Source organism: Ursus arctos, unplaced genomic scaffold (assembly GCF_023065955.2).
Source record: "Ursus arctos isolate Adak ecotype North America unplaced genomic scaffold, UrsArc2.0 scaffold_1, whole genome shotgun sequence".
Lineage (NCBI taxonomy): Eukaryota > Metazoa > Chordata > Mammalia > Carnivora > Ursidae > Ursus > Ursus arctos.
The window spans coordinates 71,923,577-71,943,126 of record NW_026622763.1 but is presented as its reverse complement, the minus strand read 5'-3'; the positions used below and the strand labels follow the sequence as shown (position 1 = coordinate 71,943,126).

Here is a 19,550-nt window from a genome sequence, read left to right as displayed (position 1 = left end):
CCTTGGTTTCCGTCATGTGCTTCAGACATGTGATTTTAACACTTGTGGGAAAATGTTCTGCTTCATTCGAGCCTTCAAACTGAAACAACTAAACAGAAAGGCTGGCTTTTCCCTTCTGAACAATTTCTTTGCAAACTTGTCTGATGTTCATTTCTTAGGTATGTGTATGTCTAACTCCTGGCAGTGAAGGTTGGAAAAGAAAATTTGGCAATACCAAAGATTAGATGCTTCATATGCTAACGTATTGTTTAAAATTGATCTAGCCAGAAGCAGCCAAATTCTTTATCACTCCTAACAAGCTGTGTGGCTGAGAGCAAATCACTTGACTTTTCTGTACATTATGGAGTTTTTCATCTCAACAGTTAAACCTTGCCTTCCATTTCATTGTCTTCAAGCTTGTAAACAATTAAGAAAAGATTTGGAATTTGGAAATATAAAATGCAGTAGAACTGTGTGAAAATATCAAACAGAAAAACAAGATGATCTAGAAAGAGGAACTAAATCTAAATAAATACTTATATCAAAGATTAATATTTTATCTCATGGTGTACAAAAATCAGATTATACTTTCATTAACACTTCGAGTAAAATTGCATAGTTGTGTTTGTTCCTATGTTCCTATCGAATGAAATGCTTTCAGTACCATAGTTTATGTTATTATTTTTCCTTATCTTATAAAAATGAATATGGTGCTAAGTGAAATAAGTCAAGCAGAGAAAGACAATTATCATATGGTTTCACTCATTTATGGAACATAAGAACTAGGAAGATCGGTAGGAGAAGGAAGGGAAGAATGAAGGGGGGAGGTTAACAGAAGGGGGAATGAACCATGAGAGACTATGGACTCTGGGAAACAAACTGAGGGCTTCAGACGGGAGCGGGTGGGGGACTGGGATAGGCCAGTGATGGGTAGTAAGGAGGGCACGTACTGCATGGTGCACTGGGTCTTATATGCAAATAATGAATCATGGAACATTACATCAAAAACTAAGGGTATACTGTATGGTGACTAACATAACATAATAAAAAATTATTATAAAAAATGAATATGGTGTGCTTTGAAATAAAATCATGTAAATGAGGGAAAGCAACAAGGAAATTTTTATTAAAATTGTTTTCATATAAAAATTGAAAATAGAGGTGTGATGATGGCTCACCAAACAAAAAGAAAAACCTGGTGTTCTTACATATATCTATAGTAAAAAATGGTAGAAATCGCTCACACTGTTGTGTTTGAAATGTGTACATGTAAGTATATATACATTTGCACAGGTATACATGTAATCTATTCTACCAGTTCTAGTAACAAAGTGTTTCAGGTTTTCAGTTATTTCAAAGAGCCATATGCCTTTATACTGACTACGTATTGAATAGATACTGTCTGCCTCCAAGTAGAAATATGCTCATCACACATAATTTAGAGGTATACCTCCAGGAAAATAGATGACTATCACTATACACTCACTTTTTGGAATAACAGGGAATCAGCCTGAATGGTAAATTGTTGCTTGGATTCAAGCCCACAGCAGGCTTCACCTCAAAGCAGAGACCAAGTTGTATGGTTGGATGGGACTACTACCTCTAGTAGTACTTGGACAGCAAAATGATGAAAGCAGTAAAGGAATCTTTTTCCAGCATTAGGACGAGGTGATGTTGATGCTTGTGAGGTCTTCCTTGAAAGCAAGGACCATGTCTCTCTTGGATGTGTATTCCTAGGTATTACACAGTAACTACCGCATACTAGATTTAAAAAAAAAAAGTGTTGTGACCATTATATTTAAAAATGGTGCCTAAGGCACTGAGTTATGTTTCGAAAATCTGCCACATATATTCTGAGCTATTTCTTTGCTTGAATAGGGAGAAGATCCAATTTATCCGAACTGAAGGGACCCCAGGATTGGTGCGTCTTTCAAGTGATGCAGACCTTGTTATGTTGCTGAGGTATGGAACACCAATATTTGAAGTAGAAAGTCTTCTGTCATCAGATATTATGGGGCATTTTAGAAAATACTATGCCAATATTGGTAGCCTAAAAATGTCTCCATTGTTCTTAAAGACTTGTGGAATACTCATGTGGAAGATGTAGGAGGCTAGCTTAATGATAATTCGTTTCAGATTGCATTTCTTATTCTGAGTTCTGTTTGATTTTTTTTTTTTTTTTTTAACCCTGGTGATAAATGAGGTGGTATTGGAGAAGACAAAGGTTAGTAGAGGACAATGGATAGAATGTTCCACTTACAAAATGGAACACAAGGGCTTACTTATTTACTTACCCCTTTGGAGTAAAAGAGAGGTCATATTTATATTTTCTTTCAAGTTCTTTCCTCCAAATGTGCTTTGTCTTCTTTCTTTTTTCTTTTCTTTTCTTTCTTTTTTTTTTTTTTTTTCCCTGATTTGACATGATTTTTTAAACTGATTTTGAGAGTTTAGGTTTAGTGAAGTTAGATCAGAAAGTTGAAATTTGATCACTGGTACTCATTGCCAACTTGATAGACCTTCATAAAATTGACCAATTGTATTTTCTTTCCTGATGGTTAGGTCAGCTTTGGTTTTAAATTTTAGAGTAGTTTAGAAAGGAAACCGGCAAGTTTTCAAAAGATTTTTCATTTTTAATATCATCCCTCAAATGGAGGAAGCTAGAGTAAAATAATGCTTTGCTCTCCCAGTAGTTGGGACACCCACCACCGTAACCTCCAAAAAACTAAAAGGAAAGTCGTGCTGAGCCAGACCACACAACGTTTTATTTATCCCGGAGTGCGAACAATCTCATTCATGATATTCATGGCGGTCTTGACCCTAACCATTTCTAACTGCCTACATGATAGTTGCCATACTTGTAAAACTGAGGTCAAATAATTATTTTCCTTTACTGGATAGTTGGAGCATAATTCAAAGGGATATAATCACTTCCCACGGAGACTTTGCTTCACCTGATTCTGAACAAGACCTGTTGGGAGGCAGGGGTCACTTCTCAGTCTAAGGGGTGACCCTTGACTATGTTGTATTGAACGAGTTCTGAAAACAGAATATAGTGTGCTGTATGGTCGGGAAGACTGTTTCTCAGTTAATCTGTAGTATGATGTTTCTACCATAGTTTGGTTGGTAATAAAATAGTTTTGTTATAAAATGCTGGCTAGGATATGACCCTTTTGCTTCATTCTGGAAATCTAAGGTTTCTCATTTAAAGAATTATGCATTTGGAATTAATAAAAACAAAATGATTACAAAATAGAAATCATGATTATCATTTACCTAGTCTTAGTTAAATAATCTTTAGACAGTATAGTCATAAATATTTTAAGTTACAGTATAGCTTAGAATATTTGTACTTTGGTAAACACTGCAGTTTGCATGAGTTTCTATGTGTTATGTGGTTGAGTTTTAAAATATTTTAAAACTGGTATATATATGTGTATATATATATAAATCAGTTTTATGTATGTATGTGTGTGTGTATATATGTGTGCGTGTATATATATGTGTGTGCATACACACACACACACACACACACACACACACACACATATACACATATAAAGAACAAGGCTACATTTTCCCCCATTTGGGGAAAAAGCATGTTCTCTGAAGTTAATGGGCCTTTGGAGAAGTGGGAGAAATTCATTTATCATATAATAGTTCTATAATTATTACATGCAAATGAGGTTATTAAGTTCTAGACTTATTTTATTTAGAGATCAAATGTATTTTTTAAATTTAATAATTGTACATGGTGACACAATGTATTACATGTAGATGCTTAATAAGTAATGATTAATAGTTATTGAAACATTATCAGATGTCCTCAGTTCTTTATTTTTTATTTTACTTTGGAGTTTGAGTCCTTTGAATCAGTGACTATAAACTCAAGCAATGGACTAGTTGCATACATAGTAAAAGACTTTGTGTCTATTTTTATACTTTGCCTATTTCTTTTCTTTTTCTTTTTTTCTTTTTTTTAGATTTTATTTACTTATGAGAGGGAGAGAGAAAAAGAGGGAGAGCGCGGGACAGGGGGAGGAGAAGCAAAGGGAGTGGGACAAGTAGACTCTGTACTGGGCGCTGAGCCTGATGTGGGGCTCAATCTCAGGACCCTGAGATCATGACCTGAGCCAAAACCAGGGGTCAGATGCTTAAATGACTGAGCAACCCAGGCATCCCTATTTTTTAAAAAGAAAAATCACTCCTGGTACAAATGGACTTGATTCTCAGCAAGCTGCAATATTGAGATCCCACAGCTCTAGGAAATTATTCAGTTCAAAATAAGCCCATATAAGATTATTCTCCAAAATAGCTATTACATAACTCAAGAACTTTTAAATGACTTTGTTACATTTGTTATTGATTATTCTATTTCATATATTCTTTCATTAACTCCTGTAAAAAATGTAACTCTATCAGAGCTCATATATGAAATGATTGATATATTTGGCTATGTTAGAATTTTAAAATTTATATAATGAAAAACACATATAAAAGCATAAAGAAAGGTAACAAACCAGAAGAATATATGCACAACATATAAAACAAAGATATTATGAATACACGAAGAATGCTTTTAAATCTATTTAGAAGAAAAGAACCCCAAAGAAAAATGAATAAAGAGTATAAAAAGGCATTTCAAAGAAATTGAAGTAAGAATAGCCAGTAAACGTATGGAAAGATGCTAGCAATCATAAAATGCAATTTCCAATAATGAGATAGTAGTTCATAAAATTAGATTTGAAAAAATAAAAAAGTCGGATAATATCAAATGAGAAATAGGGACTCTCATACTGTCTGGACTTGGTGGGGTTGCAATTTCTACAATCTTTTCAGAGTACAATTTGACAATATCTTGTATAGTTGAAAAGGCATATGTGTTATGAATGAGCATTTCTGCTTTTAGATATATACCATATTTATACTAAAACTCTTTTGCCTATGCACAAGGCAATATATACAGGATCTTCATTGCACCTTTGTTGATAAAAGCACAAAGTTGGGAAAAAAGTATTTGTCAAAAGAGCTTCAAAACTACTGACATTTGGGGCTGGATACATATTTGTTGCAGGGAGGTGTTCTGTGCATTGTAAGATGTATCAGGATCGTGGCTTCTACCCACTAGATACCAAAAACATACCCTCTCCCAATTATGACAACCAAAAATGTCCTCAGACATTCCCCAAAGTCCCCAAATGGTATGGGAGGAGGCAAAATTGCCTCAGCTGAGAGCCAGTTTTTATAACCCTTAGCAGTCCTTTCCTTAATCTCTGCAAGGATAAACTGTTGCCACTGTTTTCTGAATGTTTTCTAACAGGTTTCTAGATTTGGCCAAGTTTGAGGAAAACCTACTTCTACCTCTTAATTAAAAAACACAAGTCCTCCTCCTTTTATTGTTGTTTCAAATCTTGGTCAAGTATTCGTCAAGTGTCTTGTCCAGCGTCAAGACCTTAGTGCAATCAATAGTACTTTTATCATCTTATTTAATGAAAAGTCTGGGATTGTAAGATCTCACATCCCTGGTTATTATCTTTTAGGAGAGTGCTAGAAAGAGAATTTGCAATATAGAGAAGAACAAAGACACTGGATTGAATATGAATAATCTGAGATCAAAATCCTCACATTTAAAAAAAGTTTATAAAGCCAGAGTAAACAAGGGAGCTAACTATTGAGCAGTTGTCATTATTTAGGAGGTGTTTTGTAGTATTTTGCTTTTAATTCTCCAGTTAAATCCCAAATTCTTTGAATGATGAGACTCTGTCATATATTTCTTAGGATGAAGATAAAGAACATGCTTTGTGTCTCTTAAATTATGGACTCTCAGTAAACATTGTGTGTTGTGTTTGAATCTTATTCTCAAAGCTAAAAACCCAGGTACTATGTTCAAGCAAACGTGTAAATTCGGACTCACATATTAAAGTGGCAAAATAGAAATCGGGTTGTCCAAAGTTGATAGGAAAACAGGCACATTACCACAGGTTCCACAAAAGCTGCAACAGACTGCTGTTCCTTCCAAGAATTAGCTACAGGAGAGAGGGGACGAGCGCTCCCTTCGGGATGTGAACTGGACCTCAGAGTGAGAAATCAACGGTCTCACTCATTTGGAAGCAAGACTTTTCCCCAGCGCTCTGGCTCAAGTGTGCATTTTGTTTCTTGTCTTTCCCCAGTTTATTTGAAGAAGAGATAATGTCTTACGTGCCTCCACATGCCTTACTTCACCCCAGCTACTGTCAGTCCCCACGTGGCTCCCCTGTGTCCTCTCCCCAGAACTCGCCAGGTAAGTCTACCTGCTATGCACAGGGAATCCTCTGAGAAGCTTACCCTCAAGCCAGACATTCTGTCCTTCATAAAGGACAGTGAGGGAATCCTTGGGTACATCTTTAGTGTGAGCAGAGGTACCCATTGTGTGGCACTTTGTGTGTCTTAGAAGTGGCTTGTTCCCATAGTAATTCATTTTGACAGGAAGATAATGACATTCCAGAATTAGAGACTAAATGTTAGCAGTATGATATACTCAGATGCGGGATTTACTTTTCATTATGTTACGCAGTGCCTGATGTATCTTGGAAAATATTAGGACACAGAATACCATGTTAGCTTTTGGATTAAAAAAGTTCTGGTTAAGACTGTAATAAAAAGAAATGTCTACTTTCAAGAAATAATATAGAATTAAAATTAGTTTAATGGATTTAGATAGGTTTTTCCTGCAGTAATAACTAACTGCATTAGATAGGAAGAGTAGAGACACATGGGCAGATAGAACATGTTGATAGATAAAACAAACTAAAATATTTAAGTTCAAATTCTTTTTGAAAGAAGTATGATATGAATGAAGGAGTGAATGGATGAATGGATGGATGGATGAATGATAGAAAATGCAGCTTAGGAAATGAGTGTTTTTAAAAGGAAAGTAGTTATAATGTTGACAGCACATCAGCTATATTTATTTTTATTATAGATGATGTATTGTTTATATTTTAATAGCTATCAGAATTTAAAACTATTTTAATAGAAATCCAAGTTCCCTATGTGTCACTGAAAGCTGCTCTATAGTCTTTGATACATGACATGTTTTCACAAATCCTATGATAATGAAGCTAAAGCCTAATTGAATACCACAAACAGGAAGAGGTCTATTAATTTGTTCTTTTAACACAGATTTATTGAGCATCCAACTATGAGCCAAGCACTGAATTAGACTCCAGTGCTACAAAGATGAATGATGCAGTCTCTGCCTTTGAAGGATTCACGGTGGGGCAATGAGTCAGCAAATGACTCTGTCAAGCCCTGTGGTCTGTAAGGAAAGGTATGGGAACACAGATATAGGAACAATTGTTCCTCCAAGACTGGCAGTGGGTGTTTGGGGCAAGATAAAGAGAACAGATATGGAGGGAGCCTTGAAGGATGATGAAGGCGGGCCAAAGGAAGAAGGGTGTTCTAGGTGAACGAGTAGCATAACCTAGGCCTCAGAAGCATGAAAGAAGTTTAGGGCCAATTAATAGCTACAAGTAAGAGCAAGTTCTCAAAGCTCAGGTTGGAAAGATAGGCTACGGCTGGTTGATCATTACTTACTTTGTAGTCCATATGGAGCCACTGAAAATTTACAAACAGAAGAACACCCTGTTTTACAAAGAACAGTTTGGTGGCAATATGGAGGAGGGATTAGAAGACGAGATAATGGAGTCAGAGAAACCACTTGGGAGCTGTTGCTAAAGGGCTGGACTAGAGGTGTTAGAGAAACAGGAACTAGTTCAAAGGACTCTTAGGATATAGAGACACCAGGACTTTGAGTCCAGGTAGGGAAGATTCTGAGGTCAAGGCAGATTCTGAGGTGGGCAGATGCCCACCACCTAGACTACTAGGCAAATGGCAACACCAGTCACCAGGAAAGGAAAAAGATTGGACTGGAAAGGAGGGCTTGGATGAGTTTAGTTTTGGGCATGGTTTGTTGAGGAATCTCTGAGCCATCCAACTACAGATACCAAAGACAACTGGAAAAGACAATCATGGAGCACGGGAGAGGTTAGTGGCTTGGCATAGAGGGTTTGCTGGTGACAGTTGAAACCAAGGGCAGATTGGAGGAACCAGGGAGGACAAATCCATGGAAAGAAGAGAAAACAGAGGATGGTAACACGAGGAACTCCAGTATTTAAGGGATGGGCTGAGATAGAGTAGCAAATGAAACAGAGAGCCAATGGATTTTGGAAGAGAATTAGGAAAGTCTTTTCAGGGAAGGCAAGCTTCAAGGAGTAGAGAGTGGGCCACATCCTCAAAGCATTCAAGAAGGATGAGTCCTGAGAAGAGGCCATTGGATTTGAAAATCATGAAGTTATAAATGGCCTTTTTCAGAGCAGTTTCTATGAGATAAGAGATTATAAACTGAAATGTGACCAGTTGCAGAATGATATAAGATATAGAGTAGAAAAGCCAGGAGTGTAGAACATTCTTTTTATGAAGTATGGGGATGGAAAGAAGGGAAAATAGGACAGCACTTAGAAGGAGAAGACGGGTTAAGGAAGAGGTTTTAGGGTGGGGAAATTGTGTGTGTGCAGAGGTCAGAAGATGTGGGTGGAAGGAGACTAGTTTGTGGAAGCAGCAATCATACCACAGGCCCATGGGAAACAAGACACTGGAGAAGAAAGTGAAGGTCAACTTTGGAACAAAGTAGGGACATGTGTTTTAATGATCAGGATGAGAAGAAATAATATATGATGCTTTGGGTAAGTTTCAGGATGTAAGGGAAAATCGATGGAATTCAGAGCTAGCCTCAGCCTTTACCAACTGTGTGTGACTTTGGGCAGTTTACTTCCTTCCCTGAACTTGAATGTGCTTTTCTGTAAAATGGGAATAATAGCAATCACCTCCCCTGGGTACTTGGAAAACACCTTGCCTTGTGCCTGCAACACGATAAGGATCCAATAAGTGTTAACTTATCCCTTCTTTCTTTCTTTCTGGAAATCTGATCCTGAGAAGTACAGTTTGCCGATGTTTAAACCATTAATAACCAAAAAATATGAATTCATTTCTCCCTGATTTGCAGAGCTGGCTGCCTAGGTATTTAATCTTTCTGACTGGTCTTTATCTTAGTTAGATCCTATGATGACGTTCAAATGGGTTGTCCCTTTACCTGATACTTTGTGGTTAAAGAAATGAAGCTGTGTGGATTATTGCTCATTTCGGTCAAGGCTCTCCTTCCAGGGCTTTTCTGCAGCCCATCCTCCCCAAGAAAAAGGTAGATCAACAGCTTCTGTCCCTTTCCGAGCCCTACAAAGGGCTAAACGTCCTTTGAGACTATATGAACATTCTACCTGGTAACTAATCATTTAGCATCACAAAGGTACATGAGTAATCCATTGGTGGTAGTAAAATACATTCTGGAAGCTCAGTTAGAGTCAAACGTTTTCCAAAGAGATGTAGAACCCAAATATATCTAAATTGCTAGCAGCGTTTGTGATGGTTTTAATTTTCAGGGAGAATAATCTCCATATTTTTGGCCTATTCAGTTTCAGGGGGCTTTATTTGATCTTGAAATTGGGATGAACTCCCTGATATCAATGGAAGTTACTGTAACTAATTCCACATGATCTTATAAGGCCAGGACTAGCCAGCCTCATTTACCCTGTGGAGTAATCTTCTGATTCTTTGAGTACAAAAGCATCTCCTCCTACCACTTTCCTGAAGTTTTTTTGTGAAGAACATTTCAGATGTTTTAAGGTGGTCTGTTCGTCCTTCTTGTGACTAGAATTTCATCCCTTTTATTGGTGTGAGCATAACATTGTGAAAATTATGACAATAACAAATTTGAATGATCTTTCAGAATGCCTCAGGATCTGGTAAATTTACCATACTTTCCCTATTTGAGCACATTGACATGTCTTTTCAAGTGCAAGGAGAGAGGGGCTTTGGAAACTTTGACTTGCTGCTTTTTGCAGCTGTTAGAGTGCTCACCTAAAACTGGTCAAATTTTTGGAATGTGAAGGTTTGTTTTTCTAGGACCTTTATAATGCCAATCCCGACCTTAGCTATGCCAGAAGGGAAAAATCATTCCAAACACCGTATAGTTCATTATGCTAAATATGGGACCCAGAAGTTTATTTAAGGACCTTTTGTAACTCCACATTTCTAGGAATTTAAATGCAATAACACCTAATTTATCTAATATTATTGGAGATGTGCTCACATATGTGAATTTTCCATGTAACCAAAGCTATGACTAAGTCTCAGAGAATTTAACCCACCGTTTACTGAAACTGTTTCACAAATACATTATATCTCTCCCTGCTTCCCTATACGCAGTGCATTGAATATATTTCATGGTTTGGGGGATCATCATACAGAGCTGTTATTACTTGACTAAAACTGGACTATCTGGAAGGTAGGCTGGCACCAGGTCACACTCAACAAAATTAAACAGACCAGAGAGCACTGAAGAGCCATGTGGTTCTTTGCTGAAGGTTGTCTTGAGGGCATGGGATATGAGAGGGAATTATTTCTCCCACCACACAGTGAGACCCCTTAGGGCCCTCTTTTCCTCTCTCTCTCCCTTAAAATCAGCATCTTGGCTGCTGCTTTTCTCATCTCCTGCTCCTTTGTCTTTCTCTCTCTCTTTTCCTCCCTTCTTCCCACCCTTCCCCCATCTTGCCCACAGCCCCTGAAGAAGCCTTATGCAGTTGACCCTTGAATATTATGGGGGCTAAGGGTGCCGACCCCCTGTGAGGTAAAAAAAACCCTACATATAACTTTTTACTCCCCCAAAACTTAACCACTAAGAGCCTACTGTTCCCAGGAAGCCTTACTCATAACATAAACAGTCAATTAGCACGTTTTTGTATTTACTTGTATTATGTACTGCATTCTTACAATAAGTAAGCTGTTAAGAAAATCATAAGGAAGAGAAGATATGACGATTCTATACTGTATTTATCGAAAAAAAAATCCTCATGTACGTGGACCCATGTAGTTCAAACTGTGTTGTTCAAGGTTCAGCTGTACTTAATTTTAGAAAAAGTGTTCCTTCTCTTCTCTTTGCTTGGCCCCACAAAGATGAAGTAGGAACCAAACAGTACAAATGAAGGACGGCCCCTGGCTGGGTGGAGATGGGGAAGCTGTAATTCCAGAGACTGAAAGAAAGCCAAATACTGTCTCTGTCACAATATATAGGTGGGGTTTTTTTGTTTTATTTTGTGTTTTATTGTTGTTAGTCTCCCTTTTCCCCCACCCCCAAGGCTGTCAGAGAATGCCTGTCACCGGCGTGCCTTTCAGTTTCCCCTTTTAATATATTTCTTCTGATTTGCAAGGTCTAAAAAAATCAGCTTATTAAGTTGGTTTTTAAAAATAGTGTGTAAATGAGGGGCGCCTGGGTGGCTCATTTGGTTAAGTGGCTGCCTTCAGCTCAGGGCGTGATCCCAGGGGCCTGGGATCGAGTTCTGCATCAGGCTCCCTGCTCAGCAGGGAGTTTGCTTCTCCCCCTTCTCCTCCCCCTATTCATGCTGGCTGTCTCTCTCTGTGTCAAATAAATAAATAAAAGCTTTAAAAAATATAAAAATAAATCGTGTGTAAATGAAAGCGTCAGCAAGCTCAAAACAATGACCTAGGGCTTTTCACTACTCTTAAGAGAATAAAGCAAAAATGCAAGAACTTTGGTGCTTGTGCTTTGGGCCAGATATTTTGGAGGTGCTTTTTTTTCCACTTAATTTTCATTATTGAGCTATGTTCCAGAGGATGGAGTCTTCCCGAAATTATTGTAATGCTTGATGGTTTGTTCTCATTCACTAACAGGGAATTGTAAAAATAAATAAATAAATAAATAAATAACAAATTTTTTTAAAAAGTCATAGAGACTTTTTTAAGAAAGTCAACATGGAAAGAATGGGCGTCTGAGCCATCCCAGTAGAGAGGCCAGAGCCATGCTGGATTAGGCCAACTCCCTCCCATCCAGTGCAGAGCGAGCGCCAGTTCTCAAAGCCGTCTAAGACCCTGGTGGCACACCTGGAATCCAAAACACCCAGGCTTCCTAGTGATTTGATGCCAGAATATTTCTCCTATCACCTGAAGTATTTTGTCAGGTGGAAGTCTTTAGTTTGTATCTGATTATGCAATTTTGTAATGGTAAATGGAAATAGTATCATACTAGTATCATACTTCAGGTCTGCCCGTCAATGATAAAGGAAAAAACCCTAATATCTGTTACTGAAATTTTTCCTACAAATAATTAACATAATGCTGACTACCTGTGAAGTCAGCCATTTATTCAATCACTTCCTAAATGTAACATTGACTTTTTTGTATCTGACTTCCTTTTTTTAAGACCATAAAGACCGTAAGTTACTCTCTCTATAGGAGTATTGTATCCTAGAACTTTACTTGCAGTTATGGTTCCCATACGATTCTATTAGCTCAATCTTCCAAGATCATTTTTTATTTCTAAAGTGGAAGTAACATCGTTCCTGCCCTGGAATTTCTTGGCAGGGCACCTGACTTGCATTAAGAACTTGACAAGGGCCAACAGCATAATTTATTGTAATTTTTAAACCATGAAGTAATGTGTAAATGATTTTTTCATAATAGAACTATTAGCAAAAGACTTTTTGCATTTAACAATTTCTGTCTCCAGAGTTTCTGTAATTGAATCTCTTCACCTGGAGCATAAATGGAGTCAGAACTAATTTTTATTAACCGTTCATATAGATATTGATGGAATGCATTATAGCACTTCCTATATCCTTTTAAACGTCTCAAATTATACAGCAATAGTATATGTGCTTTTTTTTTTTAAAAGCAATCAACTTTAGAATCATGTTTCTTTTGAGTCCTGAAAGATTTTCATCAGTCTTTTGTTTTTCTTTTTCCTCTTCCCTATTAATGATCGCGCTCTTGAAAGCTGATTCATGGCGGCTGCTTTCTGAGCTGTCTGGGTTTCCTGGTTTACAGTTTCTCAGACTGCAGCACCAACAGCCTTACTCCGCCAGCCCTGAGTGGACCTGTGCTGCGCTGCCCGGCCCCTCAGCCATCCCAGAGCGCAGGCTTGTGTGAGATCACGATCCTTCACGTTGCAAATGATGCCTTTCAAATACACAGGAAGGTGCCTCTGTGTTGGTCTCTGGAGATTCCCCAGATGTTTCATTGGTTACATTTGACCTTACTGTAGGGAATAATGGTTCTCAACCTTGGCTACAAATTGGATTCATCTGGAGAGCTGCATAAAACACTTATGCCTGGGTCCTGCCCCACAGATTCAGACGTACTATGTCTTGGGTGTGGCCCAAACATTGGGATTTTTTAAAGCTTCTTAAGTGATTCCAATGTGCAGTCAGGATTGAGAACCACAGTTTAAGAGGCTCTTCTGTATCCTAGAGCTTTTAAGGTCAAGTTTCTTTGTTTCCTTTATGACATAGATCTTAGATCTTTGGGTAAAAGATTCATAAACATGCAAACAGACCTCTGAACATATCACTGGTCGATAGCCAATTTTATTAAAATCCATTCTTAACACCCCAACACATTTCCCCGTGTCTTCAGTATTTCCCGTTCTACTGATGATGTCAGTTACAGCTGACACTTCTGCAGAGGCACCTCGCAAAGCTCCCTACCACACTAACTCATTTAATGCACAGGTGTGGCCCTCTTCTCTCACCAGGAGTCCAGGACTGTGTTTTCAAGTGCCGTTGAAGGATATCCACCTGAACAGCTCTCGTCCCCAGCACAGTTGTATAAAGCTTCACATGCCCCTGTCCACCAGCATTTCCCACACTGCTTTTAGTGTCAGATAGACCTGGCTCAAATCCCAAAGCTACCGTTCCCTGGCATAGGACTTCAGTTTCCTTAGTTACGAAGTGGCGATGCTGGTGATAATAATAATGCCTGCTTCATAAACTTGTGAGGATTTCCCAAGATCCTCTCTGGAAAAGTGCATGGTTCCGTCTACACAGCAGGCACTTCACAAATGACAGTTACTGTTACTGTCTAAAGCTTGATGTTACCATCACAGCTTCCTGTGTCTCTTCCTTACTTATTATCTGTTGGCAATCCTTATCTCACATTGTACATGTTTCTCTGAGTCACCACAGCCCCCTCAGGCCTCCAGGGCTGCAGTGACTCCTGGCCAGGTCCCCTCCCTCAAGACCCCTCCCCTCCTTCCCACCCTGAATCCACCCAACACTGAAAACCCTTGCCTTAAAAAACACCATGTGTGTGTTACTCTCTAGCTCAGGAACCTCTAAAGTCTTCCCACTGCTCACTGCATCCTGCCCAAACTCCTCAGCTAGGTTTTTCTAAAAAATTCCTCATGTAATTTGGCTCCAACCATCTGATTAAATTTCCCATTGACTCCTCAACACTCCCCTGTGCTCTGGTTAGTCTCCTTCATGCTTCTCCCAGCTCTTGCTGCCCTGTCCGGTATAGAATATAGATTCTCCTTTGTTTACAAGGCCTGGCTCCCATAAAGCCTTCTCCTGATGGTCTTTTCCATCTTGATCTCTACTTATCCTCATTTGCTATTCTTTTCTGGAGCACTGATCCCAAGTGCAAAGACCGAGGGGGGCCAGGCAGTCGGTGTCATTGAGTGGTTGTGGCGCGTGCTTCCTGTAATGGAACAGCTGCCCACTGTGGCCCCAAGGAAAATGCAGGCTAGTTGTTGCAAGAGTTCCCAAGTAATTTCAAGAGAAAATCTGTTTTGTTTTGTTTTCTACTTGAAATCTCCTAATTTTTAAAAGTTGGATGTTAATTTAAAATCTTTAAAAACAATTGTATGCCAAGCAAAATAGATCATTAGGGCTGGGTACAGCCCCAAGGCTATATAGTTTTGTCCCCTATGCTTTCTTGTTTGTTCACCACCTAATTTAGGACTTAATTATTTATCTAATTGTTTGATATGTTTTATTTCTGTCTTCCTAACCGAAATATCTACTTCAGCAGTCATACCTTACTCATTTTGAGCATATTTGCTGAACCTAACACAGTGTTAGCAATGAATAATAATCACTTGGTTGGCTCATTAAAGAAGTATTTAATGAGCTTGTATGGTATGTACTGCATAAGACTTCACAATTTTTGTTTTCCGGTTCCTTTCATTGTGTTGCGAAATATTTCGTGGAAATGTCCAGTGTTTTTGTCATGGCTCTGCGTCTGATTCCCTATTTTTCTGTCCTAGTTTGTTGGTTAGTCACCTTGTGGTACAAAGCTAGACTATTTTCTACAGAAAGAGGAACAAACCGTGTTACTTTTACATTTTATTAATGAAACTTACTATTGGATGACATATGAAACATCTTCAGGTAATCTGTGGGTGATCCTCGCACTTGGCACATATCAAGAGTGCAACAAATAGCAATATTATTGATTCTCTGTGCAGCCAGGAAGCATGTGACTCTGCAGCTATGCCTGAATTCTGTATTTATATCAAGATTGTCCTACCCTGCAATATAAAATGTATTTGATTATAAGTCTAAAATAATTCATATAGTGCATATCTAAAAGACAGTTTCTACATTTTTCATAGGGCAAAGTCTGGAAACTTGCTGTCCTTGTTTTATATACCACATACTTTCACAATGTAACTTCCTGTCTAATTGCCATGATATCATCTCGGCAGCAGAGATAGTCCACCCTGAACAGTTACCATGAGACATGAGTAACTCTGTTTGACTCATATTAGTTTGGACTGAAAAGGGAAACATATTTGACACACACGGGCACCATTGTAACCATGCAAACAGGATTGTTATTCTCAGCCACGATGCCGCACAGAAATATCTTCAGACTTCGGTTCAGCTCTGTTAGAACCTCCAACTTGGGGAGGTGAAGACGGAAGGCCCTGAAATAATTGCCTCCTTTCACTTGTTGATTGTGGCCTCAGCCCCCTGGCCGAATGTTGTCATGGTGATGTGATGAACATCAGGACATTGCACAAACCCAGACCCTTCTCTTTTTGTGGTTTGCCGTAGGTACTCAGCGTGCCAATGCCCGGGCTCCAGCCCCTTACAAGCGAGACTTTGAAGCCAAACTAAGGAACTTTTACAGGAAGTTAGAGACTAAAGGATACGGACAAGGCCCAGGGAAATTAAAGTAAGTCGAAATGATACAGACCTCGGGACTGGGTGATGGTGAGGGATGGGGTGCAGTTGGGAATGTAGGAAATTGAATGTGATTTGGGATCACAGCCTTTGTTTTAGTCGGTGTAATTATTTTGGCATGCGTCAATTACAGGATCATCTAAGACAAAGTTCTGGAATTAAGCACCATTTAGCTTTAAGGTTTTTAAACAAACCCCACGCTCCATGTAAACATATAGGCAAAATAAAAAGCTAATCTGTTTCTCCCGAAAAGTGCCTCTTTGTTCACTTACAGTGTACTGATTACAGAAAAGGCTGGCACAGTGTCCCCTACTGCATATCACTGTCTCCTGACCTGACCTGAGTGTAGGAACACTGCTCAGCTCTGTTTTGTTCTGTGAAATAAGCTTCACTTGTCCAAGGAAATATGTCATGACTGTTGTTTCTGCCTTTCTTTACCCACCTTTAAATGAGGAAATTTAAACATCATGTTGTTTGCCTAGAATTATTTTCATTCCCTACGTACCTTTACTTCCTTCAGCCCCGCCTCCACCCCTGCCCCGTGTGCCCACTAGAGATCACTGTGCCCCTGAGTGAGGGCAGAGGAGGAAGGGTCTGCGCTGCCACAGTGCCACGACGCCAGGTATCTGAGAGGAGGTCCAGGAGCCGCCCCCTAGCTCCCCAGCTCACTGCCCCACGGAGAGGTCTGGCTTAGCACATTCACAGACCCCAGTTCCCTCACCCCTCGACACACATCAGCCTGCCCAAATACATTACCTCTCTGACCTTTGCCTTTCTCACACTTAAGAAGGTCTTGAGGGGCACCTGGGTGGCTCAGTCAGTTAAGCGTCGGACTCTTGATTTCAGCTCAGGTCTTGATCTCGGGGTCATGAGTTCAAGCCCCACATTGAGCTCCATGCCTAGCATGGAGACTACTTAAAAAAAAAAAAAAAAAAATGGTGGTCTTGAGCTCAGGCTTCCGTGTCCAGACTCCCTATCTTCTCCCTTTCATGACTGTTTTCTCTAAAGGCGAATTTTATCGACTTCAAGATGACTTTCATTATCATCATCACAAGTAGATTAATCGGCCACAAGTATCATTCATTTTTATCTGTCACTTGGGGAATCTCAGATTCACTTAATTTAAAAATTAAATTAAGCACAGGCATCAACGTGTTGGCTTTGGAGAACATGGAGAGTTTTTTTCCTCTCCTGGTTCTCACAGTCATCTCTCTGCATACTTAGTAATTGAATTCCTTGTCTAGGTGCATTCACGCTGAAAACATTACCTCATAGGGTTGTCCTTCCTTTACTAAACAAAAGTTTCGTGTTTGTATTGTTTTCTAATCATCTTCCTTCTGGGGTAAATTGATTTGACTGTTCAGAAAGAACTCAGGAGTTGTTTTTATATGTTGTAGGCTGAGTGCTCTGCTTACCAACAATTCGCTTATATAATTTTTACTTTTACTGTGAAGAGTTCAAGACAAATGCGCATTATTGCAGCTAGCAATGTATTAAGTCACTCCCCTTTCCCCTAGTTAACTATGGTAAATGAAAAAGGAATCAAAAGTGCCCAGTTCTAGAAAGATAAGAATTAGGAAATAATCTGTTTTTCACATTGTCTTTTTATGGACAGGTTAATTATCAGAAGAGATCACTTACTAGAAGATGCTTTTAATCAGATCATGGGCTACTCCAGAAAAGACTTGCAGAGAAATAAGCTGTACGTCACATTTGTCGGGGAGGAAGGGTGAGTAGAACAGAGAAGTGTGTGGAACACGGGCTGCGGCTGCAGAGGGATGTGTCACCACACGGTCGCCGTGGCTGCCTGAGACAGGAAACCCGCTGGCAGGAAATGCCATTCTCAGACACTTAAACCTCTCGGCTTTTTTTTCTTTTCTTTTCTTTTTTTTTTTTTTTTAAGGCTTTCTCTGGTTTTTAAATCATTTGACATAGAAATTCTTTGGTAAATACTCATAACTATAGATCATTTTTGAGAGCAAGAGGTTGGTTTGGTTTCTTCTGGTTACATCTCTGTCTTAAAGGGAAAAAGTGGGGCCTCGAGGGAAAAAACAAGAATTGATTTCTCATGTCTGTGATCGTGTTATCTGCATGGGGTGTTAAGTAGAACGCGCTTCACCTGTAAAATAAATAAGCTCAGTTTTGGAATCACGAATTAGAATTCTGCTCTTCTGCCAGGAGGCTTCCACAGCCTTAATTCCTGGGCCTTGGTTCTGTTTCTCTGTTGCCAGTTTTTCTCTTTTTCGGGGGGACAGCAACACACATACCAAAATATTGACCTGCCATAAACAAGCGTCTGTGGCCTTCTGTGACTCTTCCATGAGTGTGCTCATAGAGATAAGGGTTAAGAAATGTAGGAGTGAAGCCTCCTACACACTGTTTATTGCATCCAAAGAAACAGAGCAGTTGCTATACAATGCTTCAGAAGGTGGCAGCTCTCATCTCGTCCCCTTCCTCCTTCCTCATTTCAGGTCTAAGTTTCTAGTCTCAGCACCTTCTACAATGTAACCCAGCCATCACTAGAGCGAATTTATAAAGTACACAGGATGCCTGAACTGTGGTTGTCTTCTTGACTCTGTTGATTTGGGTCATTTTAAAGCTACCCTTCTCAGTGCTGCCCAGGAGTAAAGTGTATTAGATTACAGACTCATAGGAGTAATATCTATTAAATTCAGCCATTCAACACATGGTTAATTTGGAGACTCCAAGGTATAAAGTAATTTGCATGTGCTAATGGAACTAGATAACAGCAAAATCAGGATTCAAATCTAGGCCTTTCATCTAGGACTCTTGGACCAGCACTGGATAGAGGCAAAATTGCTGAACTCTGGTCTATCAGAATTTTTTCCTACCCGTGGATCTTTTCACTATTCCAGCTGACTGATAACACCTGCTTTTGTCACATATTCTGTTCATAGTCTCCCAGCTATGACTAGCTTCAAGTAAAATATTATATGGGAAAACAATACTAGGGTGACAATATTTGGGCAGAAGCTTGCTTGAGACTTGTTTTCATTACCGAAGGGCATTAATGGACTTTTAGCTTATGCTAGTTGGCTTAAGATGCAGGTGTACAATTGAAAATGAAGGCAAATGTTTTAAGCCTAATCATAGGTGTGCATGGAATTCCAAATATTTCCTTACATAACCAGTCTCATTTGGATGAGAATACTTTTCCTCCCCCAGAACTCCAGCTGCCTACCTTTTTTTTGGACTTACAGTTTGTTGAGATCTCAGAGATGTAGGCAAGAGTCTTTGGAGGACCTGGTAGTTAAGTTTGAGTAGAGCGGATGCTTCTCATGCTTGATCATCCTGAAGTAGTCGCCCTATGATCTGCACTGGTGGCATCTCTTCCTAGGCTGAGTGTGGCTTGATACCTCTATCTGATCGCCACCAATGTCCAAATGTTTCCTGTTTCCATCACCTGTCTCCCAGCTGTAACCTCAGAGGGAAAACAAGAGGGGGGCACTTTGAATTGTGACCTCAGCTATCAGAAACAAC

General features: G+C 39.2%; 1 protein-coding gene across 2 annotated transcripts in view; it reads left to right on the top strand.

Annotated features, from left to right (window-relative positions):
* HECW2 (HECT, C2 and WW domain containing E3 ubiquitin protein ligase 2) overlaps positions 1–19,550 on the top strand; it is a 355,090-nt gene that overhangs the window by 300,191 nt on the left and 35,349 nt on the right. For both annotated transcript variants that reach the window (XM_057303656.1, XM_026492284.4), the window contains exons 18-21: positions 1,858–1,941; positions 6,147–6,256; positions 15,921–16,041; positions 17,665–17,778. In XM_057303656.1, the coding sequence (XP_057159639.1) occupies positions 1,858–1,941; positions 6,147–6,256; positions 15,921–16,041; positions 17,665–17,778 (429 nt within the window). The remainder of the gene's footprint in view (positions 1–1,857; positions 1,942–6,146; positions 6,257–15,920; positions 16,042–17,664; positions 17,779–19,550) is intronic.